This window comes from Neospora caninum, chromosome Ia (assembly GCF_000208865.1).
Source record: "Neospora caninum Liverpool complete genome, chromosome Ia".
Classification (NCBI taxonomy): Eukaryota; Apicomplexa; class Conoidasida; order Eucoccidiorida; family Sarcocystidae; genus Neospora; species Neospora caninum.
Window position 1 is genome coordinate 1,554,058 of NC_018385.1, and position 23,645 is coordinate 1,577,702.

General features: G+C 54.0%; 1 protein-coding gene across 1 annotated transcript in view; it reads left to right on the forward strand.

Annotated features, from left to right (window-relative positions):
• Window positions 1-2,744: 2,744 nt before the first annotated feature.
• The window catches only part of NCLIV_001690 (short-chain dehydrogenase/reductase SDR, related), a gene marked incomplete at both ends in the record, with an annotated part of 36,080 nt that continues 15,179 nt past the window's right edge, over window positions 2,745-23,645 (forward strand). Inside the window, 11 exons of the mRNA XM_003879667.1 lie at window positions 2,745-3,404; window positions 3,831-4,090; window positions 4,677-4,944; window positions 5,297-5,540; window positions 5,915-6,445; window positions 7,061-7,322; window positions 7,803-7,929; window positions 8,331-11,555; window positions 11,907-21,058; window positions 21,607-22,433; window positions 22,823-23,323. Of these exons, the coding sequence (XP_003879716.1) occupies window positions 2,745-3,404; window positions 3,831-4,090; window positions 4,677-4,944; window positions 5,297-5,540; window positions 5,915-6,445; window positions 7,061-7,322; window positions 7,803-7,929; window positions 8,331-11,555; window positions 11,907-21,058; window positions 21,607-22,433; window positions 22,823-23,323 (16,057 nt within the window). The remainder of the gene's footprint in view (window positions 3,405-3,830; window positions 4,091-4,676; window positions 4,945-5,296; window positions 5,541-5,914; window positions 6,446-7,060; window positions 7,323-7,802; window positions 7,930-8,330; window positions 11,556-11,906; window positions 21,059-21,606; window positions 22,434-22,822; window positions 23,324-23,645) is intronic.

Here is a 23,645-nt window from a genome sequence, read left to right on the forward strand (position 1 = left end):
TGAGAAGGGAAATACCAGTACAATGGAGCTAGTGCAATCAGTTGTTGCAGCATCTGTCGGCATGTGCGGAGAGGTGGGAGTAACGAGGAAAGCGGCAGCAAAAACTGTGTTGGGGTAAGAAGTAGGGCCTTTCTATCCATTTTCGCGATTTTTCGATTGTGGTACAAGGACGCATACTGGGGTACAACCGCCAAGCAAGTAGCGGCCCGACTTGACCCCGTCCAGCGCTGGCACCTGCAAAAATAAAAAAGCTCCTAGTCTCGTCTCTTTTTTGCTGCACACCGCTTTTTCTTCCCCTCTTCTACGACCTTCCTCTTCCGGGCTTCCGAACGAGTTGTTTTTGGCTCTAGCTTTTTCCCTGTCACCAAAGTACCTCCTCGGGTGTAGCGCAGGAACATCCGGCCACATCGAGCGGCGCGGGCCGGCTCCGGCTGCAGAGTGTCTCCTCGGCGTCGTGCACCCGACAGGCGGATAGCCTGCTTGGGGGTTGCCGAGCAAACTGCTTGTCAACGACCACTGCCTCATTCAGCTGAGTTTTTTGCTTTTTTCCGCTAGGCACTCTTTGTGTTGCAAGCCTTTCTTAAGAGAACTTTCTCTAGGCTTTCTTCACTGGAGCTGTTTCGCATACTCTTCTGCGGGTTCGTGTGCGCGTACTCCACTTTGTGGCCGTGTCTCCTCCCTGGTATGTCGTTCTCGGCTTCGTAGTAGGTACCGGTTGCCTAACGACACGGTATCTCGTTCAGTTTCTTCCTGACTTCCGTTGTCCGTTGGCCCCACTCGCCTATACCACATTGGGATTGACATCGTTTCTCTCTTCTTTTCACCGCTAGCGCCGGGAAAAGAGGAGAAGACTTTCCAACATTGGCAGCATGAAGAAGGACGAGCATGGGCAAAAGACGTGATAGCTCGTTCTGCCGAGCGCGCTGGCACTTGGACCGAGCATCACACTTGTCTTCTCTGGTACCTTCGCTGGGGAACCCAAGGGAAAAGAGCCACTACTGCACGGTCTTTTTGCTGCTGTTTCTTTTTTTCACGAGTCTATTTGAGTAAAGGAAGGAACATACAAAAACTCAACGGCGCACCTGCAAAACTTCCTTGGGGCCCTAACTCCTGTCTCCTCTGACGGGAGACCCGACCGCACACTTTTCAAAAAGCCGTCACCACCGCGAGCTAGGAGACTTCAGTTGGTGCTTACTTCTCTGCTTTTTTGCCAAAGAAGGACTGCGTCTCCATCTCTGTCCCCATTTCTCCATCCTGTTACGCCGTTGAATGCCCTTTCCTGACTTCTCTGAAAAAACACTTCAGAAGGCCGTTTTTCTCACTCAAGCAACTCAAGGGCATTTCGCTTCTTCGCCGAAAGCCCAGACCAGATTAACGGTATCTAGCACTCCAACCCCATCTGTAAAAGACAGATTGCCTGTTAAAAGCTTCAGCTTTCCGAATCTTTGGTCATCGCCGGCGTTACTTGCATCTCCTCGGCTCGACCTCAACGGCTGAGCCTCGGTGGCTTACTACGTTCTGTGCGAACCAACTTTATATTTTTTGCTTCTTCCCCAAAAGCCAAGATCCCGGTCCTTCTGTTATATACTGTGCAACTACACATTCATAGGCACAAGTGTGCAGTCCTTTGCTCTCGACCTGATTTGTTGTGGATTCCGGCGATGCCCGCGCAGGCGACTGGGGTAAACAACTAGTCCCGTACAGTGAAGCCGTCTGTTCATGCCTACTCTTCATTCTTCTCATCTATGCACCACCAAACAAGTAAAAAATACCGCTTTTCAACAAAGCGATTTTTATTGGGCTTGCCTTTGCAAAGACGTTCGGCTGGTAGAATTTTTTACCGTGTAAAGAACAGAAAATAGCTGTTACTCTGTTGTCGTTCGCCCTCCTCGACAATGTTCAGGACACGGCCTTGTGGTGCTCTGGAGTTTTATAGCTGTTATTTTTTCGTGCTGTTAACAAGTTTCCCTCAGTCTGTGGTATAGTTATGTTCTCAATTGTGGCTGGAGACCCAGAAACGCCGGAGAGAGCCCTGCCTGTTCTTCCAGACGCTTCTGGCCGACCAGCCTGATTTCGCGCCCAAATTCAAAATAGGCAGTGCATCTCTGCTACAGCAGAAAAGCCGAGACAATTTTTATTCCTTCTTATTCAAGGCCCAGGTGTCAACAGCTTTTTTGGAAACGGCGGCTTTCCTGTGTTGTGCGCGCTTTACCCCAAATATACGAATATATATATATATATATATATATATATATATATATATATATATGTATATATATCATATGCACATGTTTGCACATCTTTGTACGTACATGTATGTATATATACATATACGCATGCATGTGTGATAGACACGATAAGCTTCAGAAAATAGCTGCTGAGGCACGATCGTATATAGGCTTTCTTCATGCTTTCAATTTGTTCGCATTAAGACCTCGGCAAGCAGTGATTCGCTGAAGTTGCACCGGAATAGTCTCGGTGTATATATGCATACATGCATACGTGCATGATTTTATGTTTTGCGCAAACGAGGAAGATAGCAAGGGATACATGCATGTATATCTGAAGATCTGCATACACCTGAGCTGGCCTCGCGGTTGCTCAGGGTTCCTCGTGTGGCAAATCTTTTGCTAGGATCAGTGAACATTGGAGCGTCTCGAGCTCGCTTCAGCGTAACAGAGTCGCTACTTGTATTTTACGTACACAGTTTCTAGTTCTTTGTGAACAGCGAATTTTCGCACACAATGACTCGCCCGCCCGTGAGTCAGCAGCAGGCCCCCCCATCGGCGGCGGGATGCCACCTGCTGGCTGCTCTGCAAGATATCCCTGAACGGCCGTTAAACAGGGACCTGAAAGAGTTATGGGCGGCCTACGGCGAAAACCCGTTTGGCAACGTGTTGGAGTGTTGGAATCGTTTAAATCTTGATGAGGATGCTGTTGTGTGGTTGAATTCGGATGGTGATATTTCTGAGACCACGACGTTTGCAGAGCTGTATACTCGAGTCACAAAACTCAGCAGCTTTCTGCGAGCTGCTGGACTGCAAGTGGGAGATCGACTTATTCTGTGTTATCCTCCAGGGACTGACTTCATTATTGCGTTTTTTGCCTGTATCACGTCGGGTCTCGTCGCAGTGCCAGTGTATCCCCCCGATCCTTCAAAGGGCCTGAGTGACGTGCCCCGGTTCTGTGACATCAATGAAATTGCGGGATGTAAGACGGCACTTACGAATTCCATGTACAAGCGAGTCGTGCAGGTCATAGCGACCGTTGCCAAAGATTCCCGATGGCGCTCCGTTCACTGGGTTTGCACCGACGATGTCATCAAGCGCCACGCAGAAGAAGCAAAAAAGAATGTTGGCCCTGATTTTCCAAATCTCTCGCCTCATCACCCAGCGTTCCTTCAGGTAGGGGTGTGCCACAGAAACACAACCAAAAACCGCTTTTCTGTGAATGCGTGTTTACACTACACGCATGTAAGTAAAAACATACACACGTACATGTCTACAACCATACACTCAGCTATATATATATATATATATATATATATATATATATATTTATTTATGCAAGCATAAAGAAGTAGGAACGTCCTACACGCATGTAAGTAAAAACATACACACGGGTGGTTTGCTGTTACGCCTGTCCTGTCACTTGACAATCCAAGAGATGAATGTTACACGGCATAGAATCCCGATTGACAACTCAGTGCCACCTTGCTGTTCCAGACCCATCCACAAGCAGCTAGGATGATTTTCTTCCCCATCAGTCGAAATGCGAGAACATTTGTATGTTTGTTTTCTGGGTCTTTTCTGTGCATGTTGTCCTCAAAGTTTACATCTGGGAGCACGGGCAACCCAAAGGGCGTTATCGTCACTCACGGGTCTCTTCTTCACAATTGCCACCTTTGCTGGAGCGCTTACGAGTTCCCTTCTCACTACGAGAATGATGGCGACGATGAAAACATCACAAACCACGACTTTTCGTTGGTCAACCAGAGGGAATTCTGGCGCCGGAGGCAAGAAATTTCTCTGAAATCCAGAGGACATAGACTTCGAGCCTTCTCCTGGTTGCCTGTCTACCATGATATGGGGTACGTGTATCGCATACAGAAAAGAAGACGTCCGAGTGCTCAGGTGACTCTGGAACTGACTTCGTCAACGTAGTAGTCTCTGGTGATAGGCCACACGCTGCTGAGTGCTAGTGTTTTCTTCCCTGGGTACTGCTTCGCGCAACGTTCAACAATTCCCTGTTTTTCCTCCTGGTTGGAGGCCATCTGATTTCAAGCGTCAAATGCTTTGTCGACACAGTTTAGATCGAAATATAATTCACGACGTTGTCTGCAAAATCAGCAGGACGGCATCGCGGTGCACCTATCTGCCAATTTGTTGAAAAAGGACGAGAAACTGAGTAGCCAGTGGAGTGTTGTGTAGAAGTATAAATATCGTGTCCAAGCAATGTCTGTCTCATACCTCGATATTTCACTTTTTCCGAGTGTGTTAACCGATGAGCCTAAACTGGGTTACTGTGTACTGAAGAGAGAACTGGAGGTGGTGAGACTTTTGCCTTGTGTGATGTTCCCTTTGGTTCGTTCATTGAAGCGAAATTGTAAACGATTTACAGCGGAAGTCCCCAGTGCACTTTTTGGAAGCGTGTGTTCCATTACCTGTCATTCGCAGGCTTATAGGGTTTGTCTGTTCGCCACTGCTCTGTGGAGCAACACTCTATCAAATGTCGCCAATCGACTTCATTCGACGTCCGTGGCTCTGGCTCCAGGGAATGTCCAAGTACGACTGCATCTGCTGCGCCGCGCCGAACTTCGCATTCGAAGTCGTGACACGGAAGATGCCCGACAATGTCTATGAACAACTGGATCTGTCCCGAATTTGCGGTTTCCTGTCTGGCGCCGAACCAATTCGAGCATCAACCATCGACCGCTTCTGCGAGGTATGGGCTGTCGCTGAAGATTGCCTGTTTCTCCTCGTGTTACAGCTACTGTTATCTCCATTCGTGCCCATGTGTACGAATGTATCGGTCAATGTTTTTGCGTAGTTCTCATTTGCCGCCGTCTGCATTTCAGTTCTGCGACAACAGATTGCTGTACATGACGAAAACGTTGTTCGTCTGTACCCATGCCGTTCTACCTGTCTACACCTCCAGTACGCCTGAATCCAGTCAGATAATGATTTGCACATTTGAGTTCGAATATTGAAGCAACATCCATGCATACCGAAGAGGAGAGATTTTGCGAGAAAAGCAATACACGTCCATTTTTTTTCGTGTGCACTTGTGCACGCAGAAATTTTGCCCGAAAGGTTTGAAGCGCTCCGCAATTTGCCCAGCGTACGGCCTGGCTGAAAGTACCTTGATCGTCACGGCACGGAAAACCTGGCAAACAATGCCCAAGTTGCTCATCGTGGATTCGTTTCAACTCCAGCACGAGAAGAAGGTCGTTCCCCTGACGCCGGAAGCCACAGTTACCATGAATTCTGAAGAATACCAGGTCTTGGTCGGGTGTGGTGTTCCACTGGAAGGGGTCCAAGGTAGGGGATCTCCACTAACAACAAAAGTGTCAGACAGACACCCTGATGTGTAATCGTTCTGGAAACTATCTGTGATGTGCAGCGCACGATATCTTGTTCATGTGGCTGCCGTATGTAACTGCGTACAAGCAAGCACATAGCTGCTCTGCATTGTAAACATATTTGTAACAAGCCAGCGTCAAGTGCCCTCACTTGTAGCCTCCATTCGTTCACTACTGATGTCTGAATTCTCGTGTTGTGACTGCCCATAGAGCCGTTTTCTGCAACCGTTGTTCCAGTGCATGCGTCCGTTATCGGTTTTCGACTGTCTTGTGAAAGATATCCATACTCCACGTTCAGCACATTTTCAGTTGCCTTCTGGTCTCTCTTTGCAGTAAGAATTGTGGATCCGGAAACGAGAAAGGAACTACCTCCGGGGAAGGTTGGCGAGATCGTGGTCTACAGCAGCTCCGTCGCTCGTGGGTATTTTGGGAGGCCTGACGCTACGAGGGAAACATTTTGTTACAGTTTCACAGATATCCAAGGGAAACCAACGCCGCCCCTCGGCATGAGGACGGGAGATGGCGGCTTTATGTACGAAGGTGAACTATTTGTGGCTGCCCGGCTGAAAGATTTGATCATCATTCGAGGCCGCAATTTCTATCCGCAAGATATTGAGGAGGCCGTCGATAAGGTGCCCATGGTCAGACCGGGCTCTTCTGCAGCCTTTGCCATTGAAGTCGATGGTCACGAGGCCCTTGCTGTGGCTGCAGAAGTCCGTTTAGAGGAGGGAATCAAAGGTCTCTGGCTCCGCGTAAAACGGCAATTTGATAGAAGCCACTATGAACAAATTGTACGAGACATATCGAAGTCTGTTGCGGCGAACACGGGCCTTACAATTCACCGAATTTGGCTTCTCCGACCACGTACGATACCCAAAACAAGCAGTGGGAAAGTCCGTAGATCATTAACAAAAGAAAAGTTGGTAAGTGGTAAGCTAGAGGGTATTCTTCTTGACCACGCTCACCATCAGCATCAAGTTTTCTTCAGTGACGGCGTCGCTGGAAGCAGCCGCCCTCGAACACGAACGGGCAGCGGACTCACGCCATCTGGAGGCGCAGCGGCGGGTGAAGGCACAGCGAGCTCTCATGCTACTGGCGAAGATCATCCTAAGCACGGTGGCACTTCTATTTCGACCGCTGGCCCTTCGCAAAATGCGCACCATGGAAGTTTCCGAGGCGACACAACTACCGCAGGGGGAAGGCTAGGCGTTTTTGTCTCTCATGGAGGCCATCTTGAAAAAGAGCATAAGCACCGAGAGGACGCCAGCGGCACAAGTTCTTCCGACCAAGTGCCTGGAGCGGGCGCCACAGCGTCCGAGTGTAGCGCACATGCCGCTCTTACAGAGAAAGTGAAGCAAACCGTTTTTGACGCAGCAAAGACTGTGCTCGGAAGTTCTGAGATACCAGAAATAGATGCTCCTCTTCATGAACTGGGTGTTGACTCTATCGGCGCGGTAGAATTCTCCGAACTGATCTCAGCGGAACTCCAGGTCGACGTGGAGCCGACGCTGCTATTCAATTACCCGACCCTGTCAGATGTGATCGACTTCTTCGTAAGGGAGCTGGAAGGGAAAGGAACAGAGGACTTGGCAGTCTCGCCTGAGAAAACAGGAACCAGAGAAACGACGGCTGCAATCATTGGAGCAGCCTGTAATTTGCCAGGAGGAACGACATCATTAAATGCCTTCTGGGACCTCCTCATGTGCGGAGTTGACGCCATTGCCGAAGTACCTCGCTCACGGTAAGGGATTCCAAACCTGGCGGTTAGACCAAGACACCCATGTAGACTCGAAAAAATCGCGGTTCGCGACATGACCGTGTCAACGAGGGTTTCGGCTGTTCCCCAGCGTAGCAGCCAGTCCACAATGCATGTGTACAAGCACAGGTATAAGCGTAGATATCTAAACTAATACGTACACACATGCGGAGACAAGCACATACCCTTGCATCCATGCACTGCACATACACCGTAAATACACGCTACAGCTCAACACGCGCCAGCTTTTTTTCAGTAACTCATAGCAGGATCTCAAGCCACACAGGACAGAAACTTGCTTCGAAGACGCCTCGCCCCTCAGTTTTTTAACGGAGCTCACGCGGTCTGATGACCTCTGAAATCGGATAGCTGCTCCCTGGGCACACTCCAGCGGAAAAGGCGCAGAGCACAGAATAGTTTTTGAGGATTCCACAAAGATGTCTTGACCTCCCCTGGTGTTGACAGCTGGGATGTGGAGGAGTACTTCGACCCGGATCCGGGAGCTGACGGCAAGGCGTACGTTCGAGAAGGAGGCTTCATTGAAGACGCGGAGATGTTCGATGCCGCGTTCTTCCGGATTTCCCCATCAGAAGTTAGTCACAAAAATTGCCACCAGCCAGGAACACCTCATTGCCAGGGAACTTCAAGTAGAGCGCGACCAGCCGTAGATCATCAGGTGTACGAGAGAGGTCGGCGATACCGCAGCACGAAATATGCGTATGTATTTGTATAGATAGATAATGGCATCGATGTGTGTATGCGTTGTATACCTGTATGAACGGAGAGGGGTCGGTTGCTGGTTCTGCAACAAAGTCACGGATATAGATACGTACATACATGCCGAGGTATTGCCCGAGGTATGGATTCCTCGGCAAATCATAGGGTGCGTGAGATAGATAGGGAACTCCGCGTCATTTCAGGGCATCTCACCTTTGTGCCGTTCGCCCTCTGACTTGCGTTGCGTGATCTCTGTTCTGTGGAATGTACCGGCAGGCAAAGTCGATGGACCCGCAGCAGCGACTTCTGCTGGAGGTTGCGTACGAGTCTCTCTACGATAGCGGCTACACCCGCGAGGGTTTGCAGCGAGCAAGCGTCGGCGTGTTCGTAGGGTGCTGCTCGAATGACTGGTACCAAGTGTGCAGTCAATTGGAATTGGGGATTAGCAGTTACACGACCACAAGTTATGCTCCGTCGATCATTGCAAATCGTCTTTCCTACACTTTTGGGCTTCTGGGCCCGTCTATGACAATCGACACTGCCTGCTCCTCGTCTCTCGTCGCTCTCCACATTGCGGCTCAAGAGCTGCAAGGAGGCAGCTGCACGTCTGCAGTCGTCGCTGGAGTTAACCTGATGCTGTCTCCCCACATCACAGTGGCTTTCTGTAAATCACGTATGCTGGCCCCCGATGCTCGCTGCAAGACGTTCGATGCGAGTGCCAATGGCTATGTTCGAGGAGAAGGCCTCGGTTCAATTGTTCTGAAACGTCTCTCCCAGGCAGAGAAAGACGACGACCGGATTCTCTGTATCCTGAGAGGCACTGCCGTCAACCACGGAGGCAGGTCAGCCAGCCTCACCGCGCCTAGCGGACCCTCGCAACAGCGCGTCATTCGAACGGCGCTAAGACAGGCAGGGCTCACGCCGGGAGACATCTACTTTGTTGAAACCCACGGGACGGGGACGTCGTTGGGAGATCCCATCGAAGTGGGGGCGCTGAAGTCTGTTTTTGCTGCCAGCCGCGACGCCAAGACAAAACCGCTGATTCTCGGTGCCGCAAAGACGAATATCGGGCATCTGGAGGGAGCTGCTGGCATTGCGGGTGTTCTCAAAGCCATGCTCGCCCTTCGCTACAAACAGATACCCCCCAACCTGCACTTCAAACAGATGAATCCCCACATTGACGTCAGAGAATTTCACGTCGTCGTTCCCACTGCACCGATGGCCTTCCCGAGGGAGGAAGGCGGCCGGCTGTTTGCTGGTGTGAGTTCCTTTGGATTCGGAGGTGCCAATGGCCACGTCATTCTCCAGGAAGCTTTGCAGCAACCCACTGGAGACAAGCCGCCCTGCAAACGCCACTCAAAGCGCAGCATCATTTGTTTCATGTTCACCGGTGAAGGCTACGAGGTCTCTTGCATGGGGCGGCACTTGTATCAAACGGATGACGTGTTCAAGGAGATCATCAACAAATGCAACGATATTCTAAAGCGATGGCTGAATGTACCTTTGCTTTCCATTCTCTATCCGCCGACAGATAAAAAAATGGAGATGGATAAGATGATGTGTCAAGCGCGGTTCGGCCACACTGCGTTGTTCGCCTTTGAATATGCACTGGCTGAATCCATGGTCAGTAAAGGTGTGAAGCCGGATGTTGTCTTCGGCGTGGGTCTCGGTGAGTTTGTGGCAGCAGCCTTCTCAGGAGTAATGGGCCTTGAAGAAGCTCTTTACGTTGTTACGCAGCGCGCAAAGCTGATCGACAACCTCCCGCCGTTTGAGGGCGTTATGGTTGCGTGCCGCGTCAGCGAACAGGAGGTTGAAATGGCACTCTCGGAGATGGAAATAAACTCTCGCAAGTCGATTTCCGTTGCTGTGGTGTATGGCAGGAAGAACTTGATTCTGTCTGGCGAGCAATCGGAAATCGATAATGTTCTCATGAAACTGAATATTGCCGGACGGTGGAAGTACCTGCCGGTGCACAATGTGCTCACAATGAATCTTGTTTCAGATATTGTTCCCCCCTTCACTCATCTCATGTCGACGGTAAAGCTATGCCGTCCCAAGGTCCGTCTGGTGAGTAGCACAACCGGAGAGTTCGTCGACAAGGAAGCGTTGTCTGGCCGCTTCTGGTCCCGGCAAGTTTCTCAGACTGTTCAGCTGCAGCAAGCCGTCGGAAATATCGTAGCTTCTGGTTGCTCTTTGTTCGTTGAGATCGGCCCTCAAGTCGTGCTTACCAAACTTGCCCAGCAGAGTCTCAACGGCAACGCAAAGGACGTTACATGGGTACCTTCCTACGACACCACCAGCGACGACGCTCGTTTCTTTGAGAAGGCCATAGATGCATGCAACGAAGCCATCAAAATAATCGGTGAAGAGCGTAGTCTGGAAGAAGGCCAACATGGTCAAGAAGAACTCATTTTCCACCGAAAGCCCTTCCCCTGGACAGAGATCCCGCATCCATTCCTCAGTGGCCATAAGTTCACAGAGAAAGATGATGTTGTCTTCGAGAATGCCTTCCCTCGACGAGCGATTCCTTTGATCGCTGACCACGCCGTGAATGGAACAGCGATGATGCCGGGCGCGGGGATGCTTGAGATGGTTGGCGCTGCCGCGCTCGCTCTTGACCTCCGTACGACCTCTGGAGCCGTTGCCCTCGAAAATGTCTCTTTTGAGCGTCCTATGCTTATTGGAGCACACCGAGTCACCTATGAATACAACAGGAGACATTCGTTAGGCGAAGGAGGAGGCGCAGGTACGAGTCCTAGAACCGTGCGGACTCCACGCCTCGTGAACGACGCGTACACACGCTTGGGTCTCCGCGAAAAGAGTGCGGAGAAGGCTATCGCGGAAACAGCAGGACCCGCGTCGACTGAGGCCGGCCAGAATCCAGTGTCCGTCCACCATCACGCGAGCCACACGAAACTCGGCGTCCTGGAGGACATCAAGGACTACGCCCATAACATGCTTCGTCGCGCAGCCCTGCATGCGGAAGAGAGTGATGTGCCCGCCTCTCTGCCGCCCTCTGTAGCTCAGCCAAGCATCATCGCGAGACATCCCCGAGAGGGAAGCTGTGGAACCGTAAGCCGAACCAGCGGCATTGTGTCGTCTACGGACCGCGGCGATGGCCTGGCTGTACCTCTCAGCGTGGAGATGACGATACGGTGTCGAGTGACCAAGATGAAGGAGGTGGAACTGAGCACTGTGTGGGATGATGAGGTGACCGATCACTGTTATGCGACGATTGTCATCGCCGACAAAAAACAAGAGACCTACCCTTCGCTACAGGAAGTACGAAGCCGCTGCGCACATCGTATGGATGTCAACGAGTACTACGACATGCTCTACGACGCTGGGCTACAGTATGGCCCTCGGTTCCGCACGATTCAGGAACTGCACCGAGGGGAGAAAGAAGCTGTAGCCAGAGTACAGGTTGTCGGCAACGTGAAGCAAGACCCGTTCGAAAGCGGCTTCCTCGTTCATCCGGCGATCTTAGATGGCGCGCTTCAGGTAGGCGACTTTCAGTGGCGTCGGAACACGAGGCCTGGCACCAAGGATAGCCGTTTTCGGCTCGAAAAACAGATTTTCGTTGGTGACTCTCTCGTAGCGCAACAGAAAAGTCCACTGGGGCTAACGGGAACACAGGAAAGCCGAAACAGATATCTCTACGTAACTAGGTACATCCACGTTTGCGGTTCACGTTCTGTGCCCGCCGGTTTCGCAGCCCCAGCGGTCAGAAACCCCCACAGGGCTGCCTCGAGTTTTCTGGTTAGTCTCGGCGTTTCCATTCCTCGGCTCGAGTGACGCATAAATGTCTGATAAATGGGAGGTCTTGTTGTCGTTCTTGCTGTTTCTTCTCAGGCTGCTGGCTGTCTTCTAGAACAGTCCCACAGTGGCAATAAGGTGATGGTACCGGTCTCTGTGGGTAGCGCGACACTGACTAAGGTCGAGGTTTTCCAGCCGTGCTGGGCACATGTCCACCTGGAAGAGACAAACGCGAAGGCGGCCACTCTCAACATTACCATTTACGATGAAGCGACCAGGGAAGTCGTTGCCTCACTGCAGAATGCCGTCGTCCGCCAAGTCGATCCTTCTGCGAATGTGGTGGCGACAATACCAAAGGATATGCTGTGGAAGGTGAATTGGCAGTTGGTTGACGACGGCGACAAGGAGGTTGCCGGCTGGACACAAAAGGTGCTCTTCATTGGTGGCAACATTGAGCTGGCGGAGGCTCTGGAAAATGCAATGGGATCCAACTGCAAGACACTGAGTGTAGATGCGCTTCCGAGAGAAAGAGCCGAGCTCCAGAAGATCTTAGACGCTGAACAGTGGCAAGCAATCGTGTACGTTGAGGCCGTCACCGCTGGCGTGTACGATGCCCTAGATGTGATGAATGCAGCCGTGCGTCTCATCCAGGCGCACTACCTTAACCTCAACAGCGGCAAAGCTGTTGGGGCACTCTGGTTCGTTACGCGGGACACAGTGTTCTGCAATATTGGCGCAGACAAGCCCGGAGCTGAGATTCCCGCCCATGCTGGCCTCTGGGGTTTGGTCAAGGCTGCTCGACTCGAGATGGAGGTTTCCGCCGGCTCGCCGATTAGCATGGGTTGTCTCGATGTCTCTGGCGCCGACGTGTCTTCAATGGCTCAACAGATCCTCCATGCCTTGAAGTCGAAGGTGGTCACGGCCCATGAATCGGAAGCGGCGGTCAGGGAACACGGCCTCTTTGTGTCTCGTCTCGCCCCTCAGACTGATGTGGATGTGCGCGGTGCTATCGAGCTTCACATGCCAGAGCGGGGAGCGATCTCAAACCTTACGCTGCGTCCACAAGCGTTCGCTTCGCGTCTGCCGCCTGAGGACGGCCAGATTGAACTGCGCGTCCGTGCTGTCGGCCTAAATTTCCGCGACGTCCTTAACGTCATGGGTCTCTATCCGGGAGACCCTGGGCCACCGGGTGCAGACTGCGCGGGCGTTGTTGTGGCTGTTGGCGAGAACGTCGGGCACGTTGAAGTCGGCGACTGTGTCTTTGGTATCGCTCAAGGCTGTCTTCGAACCTACGTCACAACGGACGCCCAGCTTCTGCGGAGAATGCCAGAGTCCATGACATTCGAACAGGCAGCGGCGCTGCCTGTCGTCGCGACCACGGTTGAGTATGCGTTGCACGACTTGGCGAAGGTGAAGGCGGGCAACAAGGTCCTTATCCACGCTGTCACGGGGGGAGTCGGTCTGGTGGCGCTGCAGTTCTGTAAGCACGTGGGGGCAACTGTTTACGGCACGTGCAGTGGAGGAAAAAAGGCGGCGTTCGCCAAGTCCATGGGTGTTCAGTACATTTCAAGCAGTCGTGATGCGAAGGCTTTCGCCGAAGACATGCGTGCATTCTTAGGTGAAGACGGCAAATTTGACGTCATTCTCAACTGTCTCATCGACGACTTCATTCCAGAGTCGCTGAAACTCCTGGGGCCGTATGGCAGGTTCATCGAACTGGGGAAACGCGGCGTGTGGTCTAAGGAGAAGATGGCTGCCGAACGTTCAGATGTGCAGTACGAACTGATTGCAGTGGACGAAATGATGGAGAAGGACCCAATTTGGTTCGGCGGGATGCTGGAGCGTGTTCGAGCGCTTGTGGCGGAACAGAAGATCCAGCCGTTGCCGATGCATGTCTTCGACATGGCGGACACAGGTGACAATGGAGGGGTTTCCGCTTTCCGATTCATGCAGCGTGCCCAGCACATCGGGAAAGTGGTTCTCAAGATCCCAAGTCCTGTGGAAGAAGCGTCTAAAAATGGCTCCATTGTGATCACAGGTGGCCTAGGCGCACTGGGCATGGTCGTCGCTGGCTGGCTGGCGGAAGAAGGCGCGAGACACATCTGCCTCCTATCGCGGCGAGAAGAGGCTCCGCAACCCGGAGAGATTCCTGGGTGGGATTGGCTGAGCACCATCAACTGCGACGTCCATTTCTTCAGCTGTGACGTGTCAAAGTACGAGAACGTCCGCACAGTCTTGAGGACCATACAGACGAATGTGGCGCCTATTACGGGTATTATCCACACGGCGGGGGCGCTGGCTGACGCTCTCCTCGACAGCCAGACACCGGAGTTGATGAAGAAGGTGTACAGTGGCAAAGTCCAGGGGGCCTGGAACTTGAACCGGGCGTTGGAGGAATTAGGTCTGAATGAACAGTTGAAACTCTGCGTCTTCTTCTCCTCCGTCACTTCTCTGTTCGGCAACTTTGGCCAGGCGAACTATTGCTCGGCAAATGCCTGCCTCGACGCCCTCGCCCAGTGGCGCCGCGCAAAGGGCCTTTGTTGTCAAAGCATTCAGTGGGGGCCTTGGGTCGAGCAGGGGATGGCTGCGGAACTGAAGCATCAGGTTGAACGGAACGGCATGAAAGGCATCAGCAACGAAGTAGGATTGAGAGTGTTACACGACGCGATCCGACAGCAAGAGAAAGCTACTCCAGTCATTGGTTGTCAGGCAATCAAATGGAAGCTGTTCATGCATCGGTACATTGAGCAACCTCCGTTCTTCGCAAACATTGAAATGGACCTCCAGGTGACTTCTCACGACTCCAACGCTGTCCTGCGCAATCTGCCTCCGTCGGAACGGCGCGACTACATCAAGGTTCAAGTTGCTGCGGCAGCTCGACAAGTGCTTGGAAGCAGCGCCCCGCCGCCCTTTGACACGCCTCTGCAGGATGTTGGGGTCGACTCACTTGGGGCTGTCGAGTTCCGGAATGTTCTGTCAAAGAAGCTTGGCGTCAAATTGTCGGCGACGACACTTTTCGACTATCCAACACTCAATGCCATCATCGACCACCTCTGCGAAGTGTTCGGAGAAAGTAGCCAGGATGATAGTCTCTCGACGAAGATGGGAGTGATCTCTGAAAATGACCTCGCCCAAAACGGCATGGCAATTATCTCGATGTCGTGTCGGCTCCCAGGGAATTCCACTTGCCCAGATCTTTTCTGGGATATGATGATGCGATGCACAGATTGCGTGTGCGACATTCCTTTGACGCGGTGGAACGCGGAAGAGGTGTACAGCGAAGATCCAGATCTCCCCGGCAAGTGCTACACCCGTCGAGGCGCCTTCATCGAGAATGCAGAATACTTTGATAATTCATTTTTCGGTATCTCACCCTCCGAGGTCAAGCACATGGACCCGCAGCAGAGGCTGCTTCTCGAAGTCTCATATGAGGCTTTTGCGGGTGCAGGCTTGACGAAGGAGAAGCTTCTTGGGGCAGACATTGGTGTGTTCGTTGGTGCATGCAACCACGACTGGACGTACTTGATCCAAGAAGACAAAATATCTGCTTATACCGGAACCGGGTCTGCGGGGAGCGTCATCGCGAATCGGGTCTCGTACTGCTTGGGGCTCAGAGGCCCATCCATCCCCGTCGACACAGCATGTTCCTCCTCGCTGGTTGCCGCGGACTATGCGTTTGAGAAGCTCGTGCTGCGAGACTGCAGCATGGCCCTCGTGGCGGGCGTCAACCTCATGCTGACTCCGCATTTGTTCATTGCCTTCTCAAAGGCCCGCATGTTGTCCCCCGATTGCAAATGCAAGACCTTTGATGCTTCCGCAGACGGGTACGTCCGAGGAGAAGGAGCAGGCGCAGTGTTGATGCTGCCCTACACTGAAGCGAAAGCAAAACAAATGACCATACACGCTGTGGTCAAAGGAACCGCATGCAACCACGTGGGACGGAGCGCCAGCTTGACTGCTCCGAACGGGCCGAGCCAGGCAGAGGTGATTCGCATGGCACTCCGGCGCGCAGGCATGAAGCCCAACGATTTGAAATTCATGGAGAGTCACGGAACCGGAACATCACTCGGCGATCCGATCGAGGTCAACGCAGTGCGCACCGTGTTCGCGCCCGGTCGTGAAAAGACGAAGCCTCTGTTGATTGGCGCGGTGAAAACGAACATTGGGCACTTGGAGGGATCATCTGGGATTGCTGGACTGATCAAGGCCTGTTTGGTCCTTACCCATCGGGAAATCCCTCCCAACCTCCACTTCAAGACGCTCAACCCGCACATCAATATCGAGGACTTTCCTGTGCAGTTTGTCACGGAGTTTGTTTCTCTCGACTCTGTCGAATCCACTCGGAAGAAGAACACGGCAGGTGTGAGTTCCTTTGGCTTCGGAGGTGTGAACGCCCACATCCTCCTCGAGGAAGCAACGCGCGATCAGAATGCGACGCGGAAAGAAGAAAACCGACCCAAAATTTGTTTTATGTTCACTGGGCAGGGCTCGCAGTACGCTGGTATGGGCCGACACTTGTACGAAAAGGAGCCGGTGTTCAGAGAGGCGATCAACCGCTGCGTGGAGATTGCCAAGGAGTACCTGCCGCTGCCGCTCCTGAGCGTTATCTATCCCACTCCGGAAGAAAGGGAGGCCATGCAAGAGGCCATCAACGAGACCCTTTATTCGCAGCCCGCAGTCTTTGTGGTCGGCTACGCTCTCCTGGAACTGTGGAAGTCCCGGGGAGTCGCGCCGGACATGGTGATGGGACACAGTCTTGGCGAGTACATTGCGGCGGTTTGTTCAGGCGTCCTCTCGATACAAGACGGCTTGAAACTCGTCCTGAAGCGGGCCCAAATCATGAGCCGCGCTCCGCCCCGCAACGGAGTGATGGTCGCCTGCCGCGCCACTGCGGAGCAAGTGGAAGAGGCGATCCACACGTTGTTTGGGGACGGTGAGAAGAATGTTGCCCTGGCCTCCGTGAACGGCCTGAAGAGCGTCATCGTTTCTGGGAACCAGCACGACGTTCAGGCTGTGCTGCGGCAACTTGGCGCTGCTTCTCGGGCGAAGATGCTTCGCGTGTCTCACGCCTTCCATTCGCCGCTCGTCAAGGACACCGTCGCCCCCTTCAAGCGAGTCCTGGAAACGGTCCGGCTGAACAAACCTCGAATCATGTTTGTCAGCACCGTCACTGGAAAGGTGGCAAGGGACGAGCTGCAAAACACCAGTTACTGGGCGGAGCACATCACAAAGGTTGTCAGGTTCTGCGACGCTGTGCAGGCATGCGTTGCACAGGGTGCAAAGATCATGGTGGAAGTCGGCCCGCGGCCAACGCTGTCGACTATGGGCAAGGGCTGTCTACCTCAAGCCACTGCAGATGAAGTTCAGTGGATCAACTCGCTGGAGCCCGAGACGCCAGCAACGGCCGTCTTCGATTCTCTCTCTGCACTGGCTAAGTCCGGGAGCGGCGCCATACCTGCTGTGTTTGACCGGAAATTTTTCCCCTGGACGGAGACGTGCCACCCGCTCCTGGGTGGGAAGAATACCCGGCCGGACGGCTCCGTCGTCTACTCAGCTCCGCTTCGAGACTTGGTCAAGGCGCTTTTCCTCGACCACGTTGTGTACGGCAAGGCGTTGCTTCCGGCGACGTGCCTGATTGAGATGATGGCCTCTGCCACCACGCACATGATTCCCAACCAGGAAGAAGAGAAACTGGTGGCCCTGTCTCAGCTGGTTTTCGAGAAGCCACTGCTCATCCCCGACGACACGTCCCTCAGCGTACTGGTGACTGTCGAGACCCGCGGGCAAGTGCGGGTTGCCAGTCAAGTCACGAACAGCGAAGAAGAAGCGGAGGACCACGCCGTCTGCCAGGTGAATATCGTCGACGCCCTGCCAACGGCCCCGGCGTTGACGGACATCCGCGCGCGCTGCAAAACTGAGGTCGACGCTAGCCAAGTGTACGCACAGCTCCACAACGTGGGACTCCAGTACGGGCCCCGTTTCCAAACGATCGTGAAGATCTTCAAGGGGGAAGACGAGGTTTTGGGGCTCCTCCAAGCTCAGAACGTGACCAACTTTGAGACTGGCTTCATGATGCATCCAGCTGTTCTGGACGGAGCGCTACAGCTCTCAGCTATACTGGCCTTCGAGAAGGGCAGCACGCGGGCAATGGTTCCCTTCGGCGTCGACACTGTCCTCCTGAAGAACTTCCCGCCTGAAAAGGAACTGTGGGCACGCGTGGTGCTGATCAAAAAGGGTGTCTCGTCCGCATCCGCCACCGTTCACCTCTACGACTATGACGGGGAGCCGATTGCCGTCCTGATGGGTGTGACGCTTCGGCCGATCGAATTTAACACGGCCGCAGACATCCCGAGAGAGCTTCTGTGGGAGGTCGACTGGGAACTCGCCGGGTCATACTCCAAGCCCCAACACGGCTCTTTAGCGACGCCTGCTGGAACAGATGCGTCTGGTGCAGAAGATGTGACTCGAACGCCAAGTCCCTTAGTCACTGGCGAGAACGCGGAAACGCCATCGGGTGAGGTCTCGTCTGTTATGCCGGGGTTATCGACTGAAACGCCGCGGACAGCGGCGCCTTCACCGATTGACGAGACTGCTGGAGCTGTCCAGAACAAGATCATGCACAACCTGCTTTTGGTTGATTACTCCGGGGGCCACCGAGCGGTCGTCGCCTCCATTCGAGACACCTGCGAGGTGGAGGTTTTGAGCAAGGCAGGCAGTCCCGAGCTCTACGCGCAGCAGTTGCGCCAGTTTGTTGAAGCAGCAGCCACAAAAACGGACCCTGCGTCCCCGTCAACAATCCTTTTCCTGGCCCTCGACGAGGCCACCCCGGCAGAGGAGCTGGCCGCAGGCCTCCTGGAAACAGTCAAAGTCTTCGCTGCCGAAACGTTCAAGAAGCTTCCGTGCATCTGGGTGCTCACCTCCGGCGCTCAAGGTCCGAGGCAGAGCGTCGTTGCTCCGAAACATGCAGGGCTTTGGGGCATGATGCGGACAGTGCGGCTGGAGTTGGAGATGCAGATAGGTAGAAGTGTCAGGTTTGGCTGCGTGGATCTAGACAAAGCTTTGGAGGTAAATGTCGCGCTCCAGTATATACTGCAAAAGCGAACAGAGGAGCCCTTCGAAGCTGAGCTGATTCTCAGATGCTTGCCTGACGGCTCCAACAGAGAAGCAGAAGACGCCCAACTCGCCAAAGGGGAAGAGCGCGGCGCTGCCGCCAGCTTTGCCGCTGTTGGTCTGGAAACCGCGGCCACAAATGCCAGCGACGCTTCTGCCAACTCTGCTGCTGCGGATAGGATGGCGCTGACTCCTGCGGCGCTATCGCTTCTTAAGGAAGCCGCGAATCCGAACGACAAGCTTACCGTAAATGTCTTTTGCCCTCGCCTGCATCGCTCACCCATTTCAGTTAGAGGCGCCGTCGAGCTTCACATGCCAGAACGTGGCGCCATCTCGAACCTCGTGCTCCGGCCGCAGGCCTTTGCGAGTAGGACAGCACCGCAGAGTCACGAGTGTGAGGTCCGTGTGAGGGCCATCGGCCTCAACTTCCGAGACGTCCTGAACGTGATGGGGCTTTATCCGGGGGACCCTGGTCCTCCTGGCGCGGACTGCGCAGGTACCGTGGTTGCGGTCGGGAGCGATGTGAAGCACCTTAAGGTAGGCGATTCGGTTTACGGGATTGCCCAGGGCTGTCTCCGCACGTACGTGACAACCAACAGCAATTTGATGCGCAGAATGCCGGAGTCGCTGACGCTCGAGCAGTCGGCTGCCTTGCCTGTCGTCGCGGCAACTGTGGAATACGCTCTGCACGACTTGGCCAAGGTAAAAGCTGGAGACAAGGTTCTTATCCACGCAGTCACCGGCGGTGTCGGCCTCGCCGCGGTGCAATTTTGCAAACGCGTGGGTGCCACGGTCTACGGCACATGCAGTGGCGGGAAGAAGGCCGCCTACGCAAAATCCCTGGGAGTGAAGTACCTGACGAGCAGCCGCGATGCGAGCACATTCGCGGAAGACATGCGCGAGTTCCTGGGGGAGGAAGAGAAAATCGACGTTGTGCTCAACTCGTTGATTGACAACTTCATTCCCGAGTCCGTTAAATTGCTGGCCCCGGGTGGCCGCTTCATGGAGCTGGGCAAGCGTGGAATCTGGACAAAGGAACAGATGGCCGCCGAGCGTCCCGATGTGTACTACGAAACCATTGCAGTGGATTCCATGATGCAGGAAGATACTGTATGGTTTGGCGGTATGCTCGATCGCATTCGGGACCTCGTGGACACGGGGCACATCCGGCCCCTGCCTCTGCACGTCTTCGAGATGACTGATCCGCTGGCAGGCGGCGTGGCAGCCTTCCGATTCATGCAGCGAGCTCAACATATCGGAAAGGTCGTCATTCGCATAGCGAGTGACCTTGAGGTAACGAACCCTTCCATGTCGAAGGAACCTGCTGCCCCAGAGAGCGGTGTGCTGGCTGGAGCGGGCAATCAGGGTACTGCCGCAATCGGGACCTTTACAAAGGATATTGCGGACAGAACGTACTTGATCACTGGCGGGATGGGTGGCCTAGGTTTGGTAGTCGCACAGTGGCTGGTCGAGGAAGGCGCCCGGCACATTGTTCTGCTCTCTCGCAGAGGCGAGCCGTCTGCGGCTGTGAAACAGAGCCCGACATGGGAGTACCTGACAGAGAAGGAGCGAACCTGCGTCTCTGTCTTGCCCCTCAAATGCGACGTTTCCGTGAAGGACGACATCATCAGCGTGGTCAAGGAGATCGAGGCCCGCGGCTTCCCGCCCATTCGAGGCATCTTCCATGCGGCCGGTGTCACGGCAGACGCTTCGCTGGCAAACCAAACTCGCGAGTCCCTCGAGCAAGTCTACCTTCCCAAGGTGACGGGTGCTTGGAACCTCCACGAGGTCTGTGAGACTCTGGGGCTAGACAAGAATCTGGACATGTTCGTGATGTTTTCGTCTGTCGCCGCACTGTTGGGGAACTTTGGACAGGCGAACTACTCGGCGGCGAACGCTTGCCTGGACGCTTTGGTGGAGTACCGCCGGTCTCGAGGGCTGTGTGCGCAGAGCATTCAGTGGGGGCCGTGGATAGAACAGGGTATGGCGGCGGACTTCCGGCAAGCCCTCGACAAGGTCGGCATGCGAGGCATCAGTAATGAACTGGGCACGCGAGTTCTCAGCGAGGTCGTTCGCAACCCTCACCGAGCAACAACAATTCTCTGCCAGTCTGTCATCTGGAAGAAGTTCCTTCAAAGGTAAGTTTCTCCTGTTCGGTTGTTCGAGACCGAAGCCATGCCCTGGATCTTCTGCAGTTCAGCTTCTCCACGTACACAAGTCGTTTTGCCTGTATCGATTGTACGACGCCAGACGCCATCCGTTTGTAAGTTTCCCTGGTCTGCCCCGTGGTAGCTCACGTAGGTTATCGCTTTCGGGGCTGTCGCAATCGAGGCTTCACGCAGCGACGCCTCCGTCGTCTTCCGTACCAGGTGGAGCCCCCTTAACATGACTTCCATGACTCTTGTTTTGAGAGTTGGGCTTGTTGGCGATACACCACACGATTTGATGTAGTCTGCGCCAGGAGCCAGTTTTGCACCATCAAGCTATGCAGCCGGATACGAAGCAATGATCCCTTCAGCGGTTGAAGAATGCCAACATCAGAGAGAAAACACAGCTTCATCCTGTGTAAAGTGTTTCCGCAAATATTCTTGGCATGGAATCTCCTTTTTGCCTGCAAACTGGAGGTTGCTGCACAGTGTATCGGACATGAGCAACCCGTGTGGATGATGCGCGGTGTTTCACTTAGGTACGAGCGCGTGCCGCCTCTATTTAAACACACGCGAGCCGGCCAGGGCGCAACTGCGGACTCGACCCTAATGCTACGAACGATGACAGCAGAAGAAAGGAGGGCGTATGTGGAGAAGACTGTCCGCGAGGTGGTTAAGCAGGCGCTAGGGCTCGCAGAGCCGCCACCGATGGACTTGCCAATGCAAGAACTGGGCATAGACTCCATCGGTGCTGTCGAGCTGCGAAACGCCCTCTCAAGCCGCCTAGGTGTGAAGATGCCTGCGACGGCTATGTTTGACTACCCCACACTGGATGCGATGGTAGATTATATCAACTCGACGCTTGCCGAGCAGTGCGCTGGTGCGGACCAAGACTTGGCGGCGGAGAACCAGATGAATTTGGTTCCACAAATCATGCACCGACTCGAAGGAAATATTGCAGTGACTAGCATCGCTGTCCACCTGCCTGGGGGCGTTAAAAACGTCGACGAGTTCTGGGATATGATGCATCAGATGCGAGACTGCATCACGGAGGTGCCCTTGACCCGGTGGAACATGTACACTTTCTTTGACCCCGATCCGGACACTCTGGACACTTCGTACGCCAAACTCGGAGGCTTTATCATGGACGCTGACATGTTCGATAACAGTTGCTTCAACATTAGCCCTGCGGAAGTGCGCGTTATGGATCCTCAACAGCGTATCATTTTAGAAGTCGCATATGAGACAATGGTCGGTGCTGGCTACGTCAGCAGTGGCCAAGCGAGCCAGCAGTCGATAGGATGCTTCATTGGTTGCTGCAATGCTGATTGGCACATGCTGGACGTGCCTTCGGGGCCCTTCACAGGTAATAATGTTGTCGCTTGCCTAGAGAGAACGTGCTCAGTCCTTGTGCGTATTTCAGAGGTGCGCAGCTTTGCGGCTTTTCGAGCCTCGGATCCTCGAGGCACAACCTCGCTGCTTATGCGAGTTAGGAACCGCTCAACAGCGTAGTTTTGCAGTTTCCGAAGTCGAGGCAGTCTACATTTTCAGACGGTAGCCTAACGCTGGATTCCTCCTGTGCACACTAGGCTTGCTCGAAGAATGTGCGCGTCCGTAGCTTTGCCACGAACTCACATTCGCCTGTTGCACCCGAACCGCAGGGTTGAGACAGCAGAGATTAATGAGCACAGGAAGGGTCCATCCTTGGTGTCGCTCTGCTGCCCCACCGACCGTTATGCGCGTGCCGCTGTGCAGGGACGGGCAGTTCTACATCGATAATCTCCAACCGCATTTCTTATACTTTGGGTCTTCGAGGCCCTTCGTTGACGGTCGACACGGCGTGCTCCTCATCGCTGGTGGCGCTGGACAACGCCATGTGCAAAATCATCGAGGGATCTTGCTCGGCAGCTCTTGTAGGCGGTGTGAACCTCATGCTGTCTCCCCATCTTTTCATCTGCTTTAGCAAAGCCCGGATGCTGTCTCCCGACTGCCGCTGCCGAACGTTCGATCACCGAGCAAATGGCTACGCTCGAGGAGAAGGTGCAGGCGCTGTCCTTTTGAAACCTTTGTCCGCCGCACGGAAAGACGAAAGCACAATCCTTGCCGTCGTGCGAGGCTCCGCCATTAACCACGATGGCCGCAGTGCCAGTCTGACTGCGCCCAACGGCCCAGCTCAGCAGGCTGTCATCCGCGCAGCGCTTCAGAGTGGAGGCGTCAAACCTACCGACATTACCGTTCTGGAGTCCCACGGCACAGGTAATGAGCTGAGAGGCTGCAGATGCTGCACGGCGGCTCACCACGGCAGCTGGCTTAACACCTGTTGCCGGTGCTGCTCCCGAAGCCTCGCGAACAGAAGCGAATAAGCAACGGCCGCTCTCAAATCTGAAAGCAACGTTCTCATTGGGCCTGGTCTGGTGGCCTCGCATCCGTTAAGGGAGAGGCCAGCTAGTGCTTCACAGCGGGGTGAGAGGTACTGTAGAACTAGGCTGTGTAACTCCAGGGAACAGACTGCAAGAGGACGCGCACCATTTCAGCGTACGGGGGATGCATTTAGATATCCACATTTTCGTGGAGTCAC